Source organism: Scyliorhinus torazame, chromosome 9 (genome assembly GCF_047496885.1).
Source record: "Scyliorhinus torazame isolate Kashiwa2021f chromosome 9, sScyTor2.1, whole genome shotgun sequence".
Lineage (NCBI taxonomy): Eukaryota > Metazoa > Chordata > Chondrichthyes > Carcharhiniformes > Scyliorhinidae > Scyliorhinus > Scyliorhinus torazame.
In genome coordinates, this window is record NC_092715.1 from 196,682,315 (window position 1) to 196,696,062 (window position 13,748).

Genomic DNA, 13,748 nt, shown 5'->3' on the forward strand with positions numbered 1-13,748 from the left:
CGAATTTGGGACCCTGGCGCTGTGAAGCCACAGTGCTATCCACTGTGCTGCCGTACGCCCTGCTCTCACCCCATATATATCAGGGTCTAGATGGCTGAAATGGGGTGAATTCCATTCTCCGGCACTGTCATCCCTCACTTTGATGCACAGAAAAAATGAAAACTAAAGAAAATAATGTGCCCAGACTCTCGGAGGTGTGAATTTAACCTCAATTTTAATATATTGCCCAAAGCAATCATTGTTTTGAAATATTAATTATTGCGTGTCAGGATTCAAGAGCAGCAAACCTAATCCTTCTTAGAATACATAGTTGCTTTTGCTTGTAGATTTGACCTTACACTGCCAGCTCAGTTTTAAGTATAAACTGGCCTTTTTATACTCAACAACAGCCAGCTCCAAGAGAAGGAACAGAACAGCCGAATATTCTACTTGGAATATTGTACATAATCCTTGGTTTTGTAGACATATACTGGGAAGTCTACACATATGATGTGTAATCTAGGCGAGACTGAAGTGAAGATATTCGCAAAGCTTAGAATTGAGAGGAGTTTGCAATAAAATAAGGGTGACTTCAATAAAGTATATTCTCAAACAGCATCAAAAAGGCAAATTCAGAGTTTTATTTTGAAAGTCCGGTCAGTAGATGATGACAAGTGAATCAGTGGGAGGGCATTTTTTTTTTTTTTAATTTGAAAGCTCAATAAACACTTGGAATGAACTACTCGGTAAGGAATTGGAAATAAAGACATTCAGACAATGCAAGTTATCGGAGGATGCGTGCTGGAGGGATGACTATTTTGCCTCCATTACCTTTGGCTGTGCACTTAGCTCTGAAGTAACAATGCTGCAAATAAGCTAAATGTGCAGCTGATTCAGAGGAAAGAAACAACTTTGATCAGTAGATATAGTAACAGCTTTGGACACGTGACTGGAAAAGTTGAATTTTGGCACTTTGGCCATAACATCCTTAAAAAAGGCTAGTCCATGGACAATAGCTCAGTATTTCAAAAAAATACTGTTCAAGTTTTACCCCACAAACATTTTCACTGCAGGAGAGAACCCAGAGCTCCCCAGGTAGTCAGGTGCACGTAGCCGCAGCTAGGCCACGCTGGAGCATCCAGCCTGTCCCTAAGTCTGAGGCATTCTTTAAAGGTTCTACCGTCAACAGCAAAGTCAACAGGATGTACATTTCTCAGTCATTTCCAATCCATCAGCAATATACAAAGAAAAAACACAAAAATGACTTCAAGCCAGGTTGACAAGTGTCAATCCCCCAAGCTCTAGAGGCGGTCCTCTCTCTAAATCTAGTTAAAACTGATAATAGTGAGTTGGAGAAACTACAAGCATCCCATGCTCTTCCAAACGTTATCCTTGTCCACAGCTTTTTTGCATGGCACACAATAGACCGAGCGCCTGCCCAAACTCACATCAGTCCTGTATGTGGATTTACGTGGATTATCAGCTTTTACAGTCAAATGCAATGCTATGACAAAGGATATTATCCGCGGAAGCAATTGAAATGTCTCGCTCCAATGAAAATGGTACGCAAAGCTCGCTTAATGATTTCTGGTACCTGGCAGAGGGAATTAGTTTCAAAATTCCATTGAGCACATAATTAAAATCAGCATGGTTCTGTGCAACAAGTGCAACCAATGCCTCACAGCAGGCCGTCCGAACCACCACGTTGTCACTGCAGCACTTCTCCCACAACAAGTTCAATGCAGGGCTCTGGGGAAAAAAATAATGATAAGAACTATATCACAATGGTCAATTAAAATGCCTGGCTTATCACTGCAGCATACTAGCTAAACACTTCCATCAGATAAGCTAGGAAATTGAGAATGCCCTCAAAGTTTCATTAATCTTGCTCACTTAGTTAACATTAACAACTTCCTGTAAAGTAAAATCATAAACATAAACTTTGTCAGATTTTCAGAGAGTGCTCAGAAACTCTGTTCGTGATTCATTTCATTTTCAAAAGTATTCCATCTTCTCTAATTATCTTGGGGAACCAAATAATTTCACAAAACATTTGTGGGACTGATTTATTCTGACCTTTTTCAACAAAATACCTGTACCCAAGATGCAAAATGTCAGGTAAAAGGGGGCAGAGATCTGAGATACGAGGTTTCAGCCCCTTTACAGGACTAGACTTTTGAGCGCCTGCCCACACCTGTGTACTTGTGCAAACCCAATATGGCTATTTAAATAAGGTTGTCGAGGAATTCAGACCTCCCACTTCATCTTCCAATGAATTTTGGTCTTACAACCGCGACCATCTCAGTCCAGAGGGTTTGAGGGGCCAGGCAGCAGGGACCAGACAGGCCAATCGAGCAAGTGGCCCTTTTTTCAGGAAATTATTGAATATTGAGACTATCTGACTCCTTTTTCCAAACACTCTTCCAGGGCCATTATGCCACCTGTGCTGGGATTGTGCCTCGACCATGATAATGATATAGCTCACCCCCACCGGCCCCAAGATATTGATGAGCTGCATCAGAACATGAGTTTCCTATCAAATCATAAAATTGTTAAATCATAAATAAAGAAAAGTATAAACGTCCATCCACTGGAATGATGCTTCTATGTCAAGATTTGGACAGCACAATGCTCCAGCATTTCTTTGCATTTAATTTTAAAATTTCATATCTATTTGCATAGGAGGTAGTTTGCAAAGGAACAAAACGACTACCAACAAGGAAGAAAAACAGTCAGAGTTAGATAATCGAAGAATGTTGTGCCCCACACACTTCCATCTTAATGTCAAACAGAAATTATTCCGCTTTCTTGTAGCCTGACAGTACAAATTAAGCACTTTTATTCTGTTGGCAAAAGTTAACCTTTTTATTTGAAGAATGGGGTTCAATTATCAGGAAAGAGGAACGAGTTGATTGTGGATAAGAGAATATTGGCGTTTATATAATGCCTTTCTCAAACTCAGGACGTCCTCATGCACTCCACAGGGATGAAGTACTTTGGTCATGTGGTCACTGTTGTCAGAGTGAAGCACAATTTGCATACAAGAAGATTCCACAAATGGATATTAAATAATGGCCAGGTAATAGGTTTTCGTTATGCAAGTTGAAGTAGGGGCCAGGAAACCAGCAAAACTCTCTTGTGCGTTCAAATCATCCCACATGATCTTTTACACATGCCTAAATAGGCAGGTAGGCTCTCGGTTTAGTGTCCCACCTGAATGAAATGCAGCAAGTCCAACCAAGTGACACTTAAAAAAAATATTGCGACTTCCGGTTGCGGCGATGCCCTGCTAGCCGCACGATTCGGCGGCTCCAGCTCCAACGGACCTTCGGGCTCTTTTAAGAGCCCCAACGGAAAATTTTGGGGCGACGCAACCCAGTGTGGGGTGAGTGATTAGGGAGTCCCCCCCCCAACGAAAGAGGAAAATATCGGCGGCGGCGGCTGCAGCGCGAGGAATCGTCAACGAAAGGGACAGAAAGGGAGAAGACACAAGATGGCGGCGGAGAAAGCCCAGGCGACATGGGGGCCCGAGCAAGACGAATTTCTGAGACGGTGTGTGGAGCTACTAAAGAGGGAGGTGCTGACCCCGATGCTACAGGCAATTGAGGGGCTCAAGGAGGCACAAAGGACCCAGGAGACAGAGCTCCGCGTGGTGGAGCAGAAGGTGACAGATAATGAGGACGAGATCCTGGGCCGAGTCTCGCTATACGCGGATGACCTACTGTTGTATGTGTCGGACCCAGCAGGGGGGATGATAGAGGTTATGCGGATGTTGAGGGAGTTCGGAGAGTTCTCGGGATATAGGCTTAACATGGGGAAGAGTGAACTATTCGTGATACACCCAGGGGACCAGAGTAGAGAGATAGAAGGCCTGCCTCGAAGGAAAGTGGAAAGAAACTTCCGATACCTGGGGATTCAGATCGCTAGGAGCTGGGGAACCTTGCACAGACTTAATCTGACACGATTGGTAGAACAAATGGAGGAGGGCTTCAAGAGGTGGGACATGCAGCCTCTATCGCTGGCGGGCAGGGTGCAAGCAATTAAGATGATGGTCCTCCCGAGGTTCATATTTGTATTTCAATGTCTCCTATACTAATCACCAAGACCTTTTTTTAAAAAATAGACAGGAGCATCACGAGCTTCGTGTGGGCAGGGAAAGTCCCGAGGGTAAGGAGGGGGGTTCCTACAACGTAGCAGGGACAGAGGAGGATTGGCGCTACCGAATTTGGGCGACTACCATTGGGCCGCCAATGTGGTGATGATTCGTAAATGGATGATGGAGGGAGAGGGAGCGGCGTGGAAAAGACTGGAGAGAAAGTCCTGTAAAGGGACGAGCTTAGAGGCGCTGGTGACGGCGCCGCTACCGCTCTCACCAAAAAGGTTTACCACGAACCCGGTGGTGGCGGCAACATTGAATATCTGGGGACAATGGAGGCGACAGAGAGGTGTGCGGGGAGCGTTGGTGGGGTCCCCAATCAGGAACAACCATAGGTTTGCCCCAGGAAGAATGGATGGAGGATTTCAGAGCTGGCACCAGTTGGGAATTATGAGGGTGGGAGATTTATTTATAGATGGGACGTTTGCGAGCTTGGGAGCATTGGAGGAAAAGTATAAGTTGCCCCGGGGAAACTTCCTTAGATATATGCAGGTGAGGGCGTTCACAAGACAACAGGTGAGGGAATTTCCGCTGCTCCCGGTACAGGGGATTCAGGACAGAGTGCTTTAGGGGGTGTGGGTCGGGGAGGGCAAGGTGTCAGAGATATACCGAGAGATGAGGGAAGAGGGGGGGGGGGGAGTTGGTGGGCGAATTAAAAGGAAAGTGGGAAGAAGAGCTAGGGGAGGAGATAGAGGAGGGTATGTGGGCTGATACCCTAAGCAGGGTAAATTCCTCTACCTCGTGCGCCAGGCTTAGCCTGATTCAATTCAAGGTGCTACATAGAGCACACATAACGGGAGCAAGACTGAGCAGGTTCTTTGGAGTGGAGGACAAGTGTGGGAGGTGCGGCGGAAGCCCGGCAAACCACGCACATATGTTTTGGCCGTGCCCGGCACTGGAGGGGTATTGGAAGGGAGTGATTTCTAAGGTGGTGAAGGCCCGGGTCAAACCAGGCTGGGGGCTAGCTCTATTTGGAGTTGCGGATGAGCCGGGAGTGCAGGAGGCGAAAGAGGCCGATGTTGTGGCCTTTGCGTCCCTAGTAGCCCGGCGTAGGATTCTACTCATGTGGAAGGAGGCGAAACCCCCCGGATTGGAGGCCTGGGTAAACGATATGGCGGGGTTCATAAAACTGGAGCGGATAAAGTTTGCCCTGAGAGGATCGGCTCAAGGGTTCACCAGGCAGTGGCAGCCATTCCTCGACTACCTAGGGGAACGTTAGAGGGAAGACAGATGACCAGCAGCAGCAACCCAGGGGGGAAGGGGGGGGGGGTGGACGTTTTAGTTTATGTTAAATGATTAGATTACCATGTTGATTAGCCATTTGTTTATTGTTAAACTTTCTTTACTGTTATGTTTGATCTGTAAAGGGAAAAAATTTTGATCGAAAAAAATTTCAATAAAAAATATTTTAAAAAAAAATATATATTGCACTCCAGTATTAATCTGGATTGTTTACTCAAATCTCCAGAGTGGGGATTGAACCCACAATCTTCTGACTGAGTGCACTACCATTGAACCAAGACCGAAATTTGACTGGATTTAACCCACTTCCATTGCTCTCCATTCATTCAAATTGATGTAAAACTAATAGTAGGTGGGCTTTTTCACACCCCAGCTCACCCCCACTCTGTCTTGAATTTTTGATCAGCTACTTCGTAGAAACAGAAAAGGAAAAGATCACAACCAATCTAAAGACACACGGGGCATGCACGCATACATACATACATACACTACAATTGATGGCAGGAAGCGGATACTCACCAGAGACAAATCTTGTCTCTGTAGTGGTACTACAATATACTCCTCTGCATTAAAGGAAGACTAACAAATTTTAATTAGACAAGCCAAAAAGATAAAATCAAAAGAGTTAACCTAACTGAAAGGAAGCCTGGGAAACAGAGAAATACAGCCAAATTGAATCACATTTCTAACTCCAGTGCAAATATCAGGAGCCCACAACAAACTAGTAGAGAACATTACAAAATTGGTTTAAATTGTCATTTTTTTCAATGCCAGTATATTTTTACACAAATATTCTCTGTTTGGAATGATTGTGATTACAGCAGAGGCAGCACCAGAGTGTTCAACTCTTCCGTATACGGCCCAGGTCTCTAGATATGGGCGGCACAGTAGCACAATGGTTAGCACTGTTGCTTCACAGCACCAGGGTCCCAGGTTCGATTCCCGCTTGGGTCACTGTCTGTGTGGAGTCTGCACATTCTCTCCGTGTCTGCGTGGGTTTCCTCCGGGTGCTCCTGTTTCCTCCCACAAATCCCGAAAGACGTGCTTGTTGGGTGAATTGGACATTCTGAATTCTCCCTGTGTACTCAAACAGGAGCTGGAGTGTGGCGACTAGGAGATTTTCACAGTAACATTGCAGTGTTAATGTAAGACTACTTGTGACAATAATAAAGATAATAGAGATTATAGATGCTCCAGTTCGGGGAGACAGTTATTTACATGTACCTTTTCTAATCCAGTACAATAATAATAATCATTTATTGTCAAAAATATGAAGTTACTGTGAAAAGGCCCTAGTCGCCACATTCTGGCACTTGTTCAGGTAAGCTGGTACGAGAATTGAACCCCAAGCTGCTGGCCTTGTTCTGCATCACAAACCAGCTGTCTAGTCCACTGAGCTAAACCAGCTCTATGAACTCATTGCTCATGATGTCATTTGATTTGATTTATTATTGTCACGTGTATTAGTATACAGTGAAAAGCATTGTTTCTTCTCCTCTACAATGGGACAGGGAATGCAGATTGGATCATTGTTTTGCCAAACATCCCCATCCTACTGAACTTCATCTCGCTCACTTTTCCTACTCCAGTTTTTTCAGTTTGAGCTCCTCAGCAAGCACAATCCAAGTCTGAGCAAATATATTGATTTTTCTCTTGCACGATTTGGTTTGAACATTAAATGTAATCACTTTAGACTTTTGACTTTTGGAGTCACCCCCATTTTCTTCTCCATGTCTCTTATCCCTTTTACAGCTTGCACACTTCCATTTTGGTGTCATCGCTGAAATGAAAAAATTAAATGAAATGAAAATTGCTTATTGTCACAAGTAGGCTTCAAATGAAGTTACTGTGAAAAGTCCCTAGTCTCCACATTCCGGCGCCTGTTCGGGGAGGCTGGTACGGGAATTGAAAAAAGCCAGCTCTTCAGCCTTGTGCTAAACCAGCCCCAGTAGCTTTTGACGTCTGTGTCATTTTAGTGTCTTTTCTTAATGCCTTACTTAGCTACTTCAAGGTCATGTTCTTTTTGTGCTTTTTCATTTCCTCGCTAAATTGGTCATTGTCTATCAACTACCAATTTTCACAAGTTTCAAGCTTCAATTGTGCTGCCCATTTATTCCATCAACTATCTTTGTGACAGGAGTCACCATCCCAGACTGACGTATTCGCATTCTTCTCTCTTTTTTAAAATTCAGTTTTTCAGTCATATGAAGAGATTTACTGAAGACCTTACAGTTCTGGAAAGACAGCAAGTGAATTTGTTTCTTCTCTGATCAGATATTCTGTATTCCAGAATTTTCACTGTTTGCCACTGTTGTAACCGACACAAGACCCACGGGGCCCGGACGATTAGGCTCCCCCTGATCTCTGGAATACGAGCATTCCCGGTGAGAGGGCAGAGCATCTTCATCAACAGGAGCGTAAACGGGAACATAAAAATCCCGGCACGGGTGTGGGCTGGGCGCAGGTAGTCCCTTCTGGGACCACTGTATATAGAGACTTTGTTCTTCTGTAAATAAATCTTTCGTTCCCTACGTTTCCTGTGTGGCCACTTCTGTGAACTCAGTGCTGGAGACGAGGATCAAATAGAGCTGCAGGCTGGCAGCAGGTTTTCCAAATGAGCTCGGGTAGTCTCAACGCAGTATTGGCAAAGTACCCCAAAGTTTTTAAGCGCAGGCTGGGGACGGTCCGCGGGGCCATGGCGAATATCCATGTGGACCTTACGGCACAACCAGGATATTTGCATGCTCATGCAGTTCCTTACGCACTTTTGCCTAATGTGGAAGCAGAGCTCAGGTGCCTTGAAGGCTTGGGATCATCCGTCCGGTGAAGTTTGTGGATTGGGCAGCGCCAGTCGTCCCTGTAATGAAACCCGAAGGAACTGCCTGCCTCTGCAGGAACTATAAAATGATGGTGAATAGGGCCTCCAAGCTGGACTGGTGTCCAATGGATCGACGACCTTCACTCCAAGTTGCCTGGGATCACTCATTCACCAAACTCAACATGGGCCACATGTAGTTCCAGTTGATGTTGGACCCGGAGTTTCGTAAATACATAACGTGAACACACATCGGGGGTTGTACAAGTACAGCAGATTGACTTTCGGTGCATCGTCAGCCTGCGCCATTTTCCAGCTTGTGACAGAGAACATTTTGTGGGGCCAACCACATGTAGCGGTTTACCTGGACGACTTGCTGATCACAAGAACATCTGAACAGGACCACCTCGATAACCTAGATGAGGTGCTCCGTCGCTTTAGGAATCTAGCATTTGCCTTCAAAAGAGAAATGCATTTTTCACCTTCGCAAGGTGACCTCTCTGGGTTACCACATGGATGGGGAGGTCCTCCACTCGGTTGAAGACAGAGTGCGGGCCATCCGGCAGGCCCCCATGCCGGGAAGAGCGACAGAACTCTGTTCGTTCTTAGGTCTCGCCAATTACCATGGGAAATTCATCCCAGGCCTTGTTACTGTTTGGCCCCCTGCAGAGTCTCCTCAAAAAGAACCAGGTATGGGCATGGGGACAAACGGAGGTCAAAAGGAAGCTGACTTCTTCTCAGCTGCTGACTCACTTTGACATCGCAAAACACCTTTTGGTCACTTGAAACGCCGATGCCGTATTGTCACATCAGATGAGCGATGTTAAGGCTCACCCCATCGTTTTTGTCTCGTGGCCGCTGGTCACGGTTGAGCGCAATAATGCCCAAATAGAGGCGGTTGTGGGCTGGGCACGGGTAGTCCCTTCTGTAAATAAATCTTTTGTTTCTTAGGCTTCCTGAGTGGCCACTTCTGTGAACTCAACAGCCACTAACAGTTAAGAGTTCACAGAATCCCAGAAATAGTTACTGCACAGGAGGCCTGCCGTGTCTGCGCCCTCTCTCCAATTGATCAATTCACCTCGTGCCACTCCCCCGCCTTCTCCCCATCACCCAGCACAGTCTTCCTTTTCAGATAATAATCCAAGTCCCTCTTGAATGCCTTGATTGAACCTACCTCCTGCACACCCAGACAGCTCATCCCACATCTTATCCACTTGGTTTTGAATACCTCAATTAAGTCAACTCCTAATCTTCTCTTCTCCAAGGAAAACAGTCCCCACTTCTCCCATCTATTCATGTGACTGAAGTTCCTTATCCCTGGAACTATTCTTATGAATCATTTCTGCACTCTCTATAATGTTTCATGTCTTAAGTATGGCTCCCAGGGGCAGCACGGTAGCTCAGTGGTTAGCCCTGCAGTCTCACGGCGCCGAGGTCCCAGGTTCGATCCCGGCTCTGGGTCGCTGTCCGTGGGGAGTTTGCACATTTGAACCGTGTTTGCGTGGGTTTCACCCCCACAACCCAAATATCATAATATACACCAGTATATCATGGTGCAGTCACACACACTGATGGACACACAGCAAGACCAATCAACACACACAACACCGCAGCCAATCACCAGTTAGAGCACACTCACTATAAAGACAGAGGGCATCAGATTTCCCGCTCATTCGGGATGCAGCCTCTCAGAAGGACAGAGCTTACAGCACAGATCTTCACCATGTGCTGAGTGCATAGACTGGTTAGGATAGGCATAGGTCTTTAGTTTAAGCGAACATCGTGTTAACCCACAGTGAAAGTATGTTCAACAGTTTATAGCTTAACAAAATAGTGTTGTTCTATTTTAAGTGTTGGTAGCCTGTATGTGTTCCACGAATCCAAAGCACCCAACACATCATGGTACCAGTAGTTGAGGGATGTTAGAACTTCTTAGACCTCCCTGAAAGTGATCTGCCTTCCACCAGCATACAGCCATCCTGCAAAATGGACAGCGTCCGCCCGCCGCCGCCGCTCCGCATCACCGGTAACCTAGGGGCCAACTGGAAGATATTCAAACAACGCTTCCTTTAAGCCACAGAACGGGAAGCTGCCTCACACACCAGGAAGATCGCTCTCTTCCTATCCACGGCCGGGGACCATGCCATCCACATTTTCAATTCTCTCACCTTTGCTGATGGTGAAGATAAATCAAAATTCAAGACTGTCCTCCTTAAGTTTGACAGTCACTGCGACATCAAGGTGAATGAAAGTTTTGAGCGCTATGTATTCCAACAGCGTTTGCAGGGTAAGGATGAACCTTTCCAGTCTTTTCTCACCCATCTCCGCATCCTTGCGCAGTCCTGTAATTACGGGTCCACCTCCGACTCCATGATACGCAACCAGATCATTTTCGGTGTTCAGTCGGACCCCTATGCCAGCAGCTCCTCAAGGTAAAACAGCTCACCCTAGCGACCGCCATCGAGACCTGCGTGCTACATGAACACGCCACTAGTCGGTATTCCCACATCCAAGCGGCTGAAACGGCGCGGTAAGGTCCCCACGAGGCAGAACGGGTCCAAGCAATCGAGCAACTCCAGGGCCTCAGCCTGGATGAGGGCGGCCATTTCACGCGCTTTTTGCGGACTCCTTCGCTTGTGCGCACCGAACGAGGGAACGGCGATGTCGACGAACGTACTGCGCAGGCGCGCACCACGTACGACCGCACCGCGCATGCACGGTGGCGCAGCGAACGTACTGACACTACAACGTGCGGCAACTGTGGCTCCGCCCACTTAAAGCGGCACTGTCCTGCCAAATCCCGTGATGCCTGCGATGTGGCAAACTTGGCCACTATGCTGCTTAATGCAGATCAGATCAGCCTGCCAACTCTCGTCGCTCCAGCCAGCCTCGCAGGAATGTCCGGGCCATTCAACCCACGGTCACCAAGCCCGACTCGGACCTGCTACCTGATATTAACACCAAGGACCCGAAGTCGCCTTTTCCAGTCGGTATCATTACAAAAAAGAGGGTGTCCCCGGAGCAAAGAATCCAGCTTCTATCGGTATACAGCATCGATCCGGACGATGAGTGGTGTGCCACCCTTACAATCAACCGGTCCCAAATACAATTCCGCCTGGACACCGGTACCACCGCCAATCTCATTGCACGGTCTGACCTCCAAAGCCTTCGTGTCAAACCAGCCATCCTACCATCAGCCTGCCAGCTATTAGATGAGAATGGCAATGCCATTGCTGCCAGCGGCTCATGCCAACTTGAAGTGACGCACAGGTCACGCAAAGCCATCCTTCCATTTGAAATCGTGGGCTCCTCGAAAGCCTCCATGATTGGCGCGCAGGCATGCAAGCTGTTGAACCTAGTTCAGAAAGTTCACTCTCTCTCTCCTGCTGACGCATCTGCCTTTCAGGACACTGACTTCAGGGCGCAGCTCAATGCCATTATCAACCAGTAACATGACGTCTTCGAGGGCATGGGCACGCTCCCGCACCCCTACAAGATTTTATTAAAACCGCATGCCACGCCTATGGTGCATGCACCTCGCAGGGTCCTAGCACCCCTTAAGGACCGCCTCAAGCAGCAGCTGCGGGCCCTCCAGAACCAAGAAGTGATTTCCAAAGTCACTGAACCGACATACCAGTTCCATGGTATGTGTAAAAAAGCCTTCCAGCAAATTGAGAATTTGCATTGATCCCAAGGATCTAAATCGCAATATTATGAGAGAGCATTATCCAATTCCCAAGCGCGAAGAACTCACGTGTGAGATGACTCGCGCCAAGCTCTTTACCAAACTCGACGCCTCAAAAGGATTCTGGCAAATCGAGCTCGATAAATCCAGTAAGAAACTCTGCACGTTTAACACCCCCTTTGGAAGATATTGTTACAACAGGATGCCGTTTGGGATCATCTCTACATCAGAAGTGTTCCATAGGATTATGGAACAAATGATGGAAGGTATTGAAGGTGTTCGCGTCTATGTCGATGACATAATCCTCTGGTCCACCACCCCACAGGAGCATGTTAGTCGCCTCCAGCGCGTATTCAGACGTATACATGAGCATGGCCTCCGCCTCAACAGGGCCAAATGCTCTTTTGGTCAGACAAAACTCAAGTTCCTCGGGGCCACATCTCCCAATCGAGTGTGCAGCCGGATGCGGACAAGGTAGCTGCCATCACAGCTATGAAAACACCAGAGGACAAGATGGCAGTCCTCCGATTTCTGGGCATGGTCAATTTTTTAGGGAAATTCATCCCTAACCTCGCCTCTCATACCACGGCTCTCAGGAACCTGGTCAGGAAGACGACAGACTTCCAATGGCTCCCTGCCCACGAGCGCGAATGGAGGGAACTCAAGGCAAAACTGACCACGGCCCCGGTCTTAGCCTTCTTTGATCGAGCAAAGGAGACCAAAATTTTGACCGATGCCAGTCAATCCGGCATTGGGGCAGTGCTCCTTCAACGTGATGAGGCCTCATCATGGGCCCCCTTTGCATATGCGTCACATGCGATGACCCCCATGGAGCAGTGCTATGCGCAGATAGAAAAGGAGTGCCTGGGCCTTCTGACCGGTGTTGTTAAATTTCACGATTATGTCTACGGACTTCCACAATTCACCATCGAGACCGACCATCGCCCGCTGGTCAATATAATACAGAAAGACTTGAACGACATGACGCCTCGCCTCCAGCATATTCTTCTCAAGCTCCGGCAATACGACTTCCAGCTGGTATACACCCTAGGCAAGGTCCTCATCATTGCTGACGCTCTCTCCAGGGCAGTCAACACTCCATGTGACCCAGCGGGATTTGTCTGCCAGGTTGACGCCCATGTGGCATTCGCGGCCTCCAATCTACCTGCCACGGATGAACGCCTCATCCAAATTCGCCGCAAGACGGTGGCTGACTCCTTGCCACAGCGAGTCACGCGCCACCTAACGGACAGGTGGCTCAAGGGCCAATGCCCTCAAATCTATAATGTCAGAGATGATCGGGGTTCTTCTAAAACTGGACCGCATTGTCATCCTGCACAGCATGCGCCAGCTAGTCCTGGAACAACTACACGAGGGCCACCTTGGCGTGGAAAAGTGCCGTCGACGGGCCCGAGAGGCAGTGTGCTGGCCCAGCATTAATGAGGACATAGCCAACACAATGCTCAACTGCCCCACTTGTGAGCGCTTCCAGCCGGCCCAACCACGTGAGGCCCTGCAGACCCATGAGTTGGTCACGTCACCATGGACCAAGGTGGGCATCGACCTGTTCCACGCGCTGGGTAGAGACTATGTCCTGATCGTGGACTACTTTTCGAATTACCCGGAGGTGATACGGTTGCACGACCTCACCTCGTCTGCAGTCATTCATGCATGTAAAGAAACCTTTGCTCGACACGGCATCCTGCTCACGGTTATGTCGGACAATGGCCCCTGCTTCGCCAGCCAAGAATGGTCCAACTTTGCCAGGCGGTACAATTTTGCCCATGTGACGTCCAGTCCCCTGTACCCCCAATCCAACTGCAAAGCAGAGACGGGAGTACATATCGTCAAACGGCTCCTATGCAAGGCTG

General features: G+C 47.7%; 1 protein-coding gene across 5 annotated transcripts in view; it reads right to left on the reverse strand.

Annotated features, from left to right (window-relative positions):
* Positions 1-13,748, reverse strand: part of focad (focadhesin) — a 334,365-nt gene that overhangs the window by 287,413 nt on the left and 33,204 nt on the right. For all 5 annotated transcript variants that reach the window (XR_011949158.1, XR_011949159.1, XM_072516930.1 and 2 more), the window contains one exon: positions 1,574-1,728. Coding sequence is in view for 3 of the 5 variants with exons in the window: in XM_072516930.1 (XP_072373031.1) it covers positions 1,574-1,728 (155 nt within the window). In the remaining 2 variants the exon portion in view is untranslated. The remainder of the gene's footprint in view (positions 1-1,573; positions 1,729-13,748) is intronic.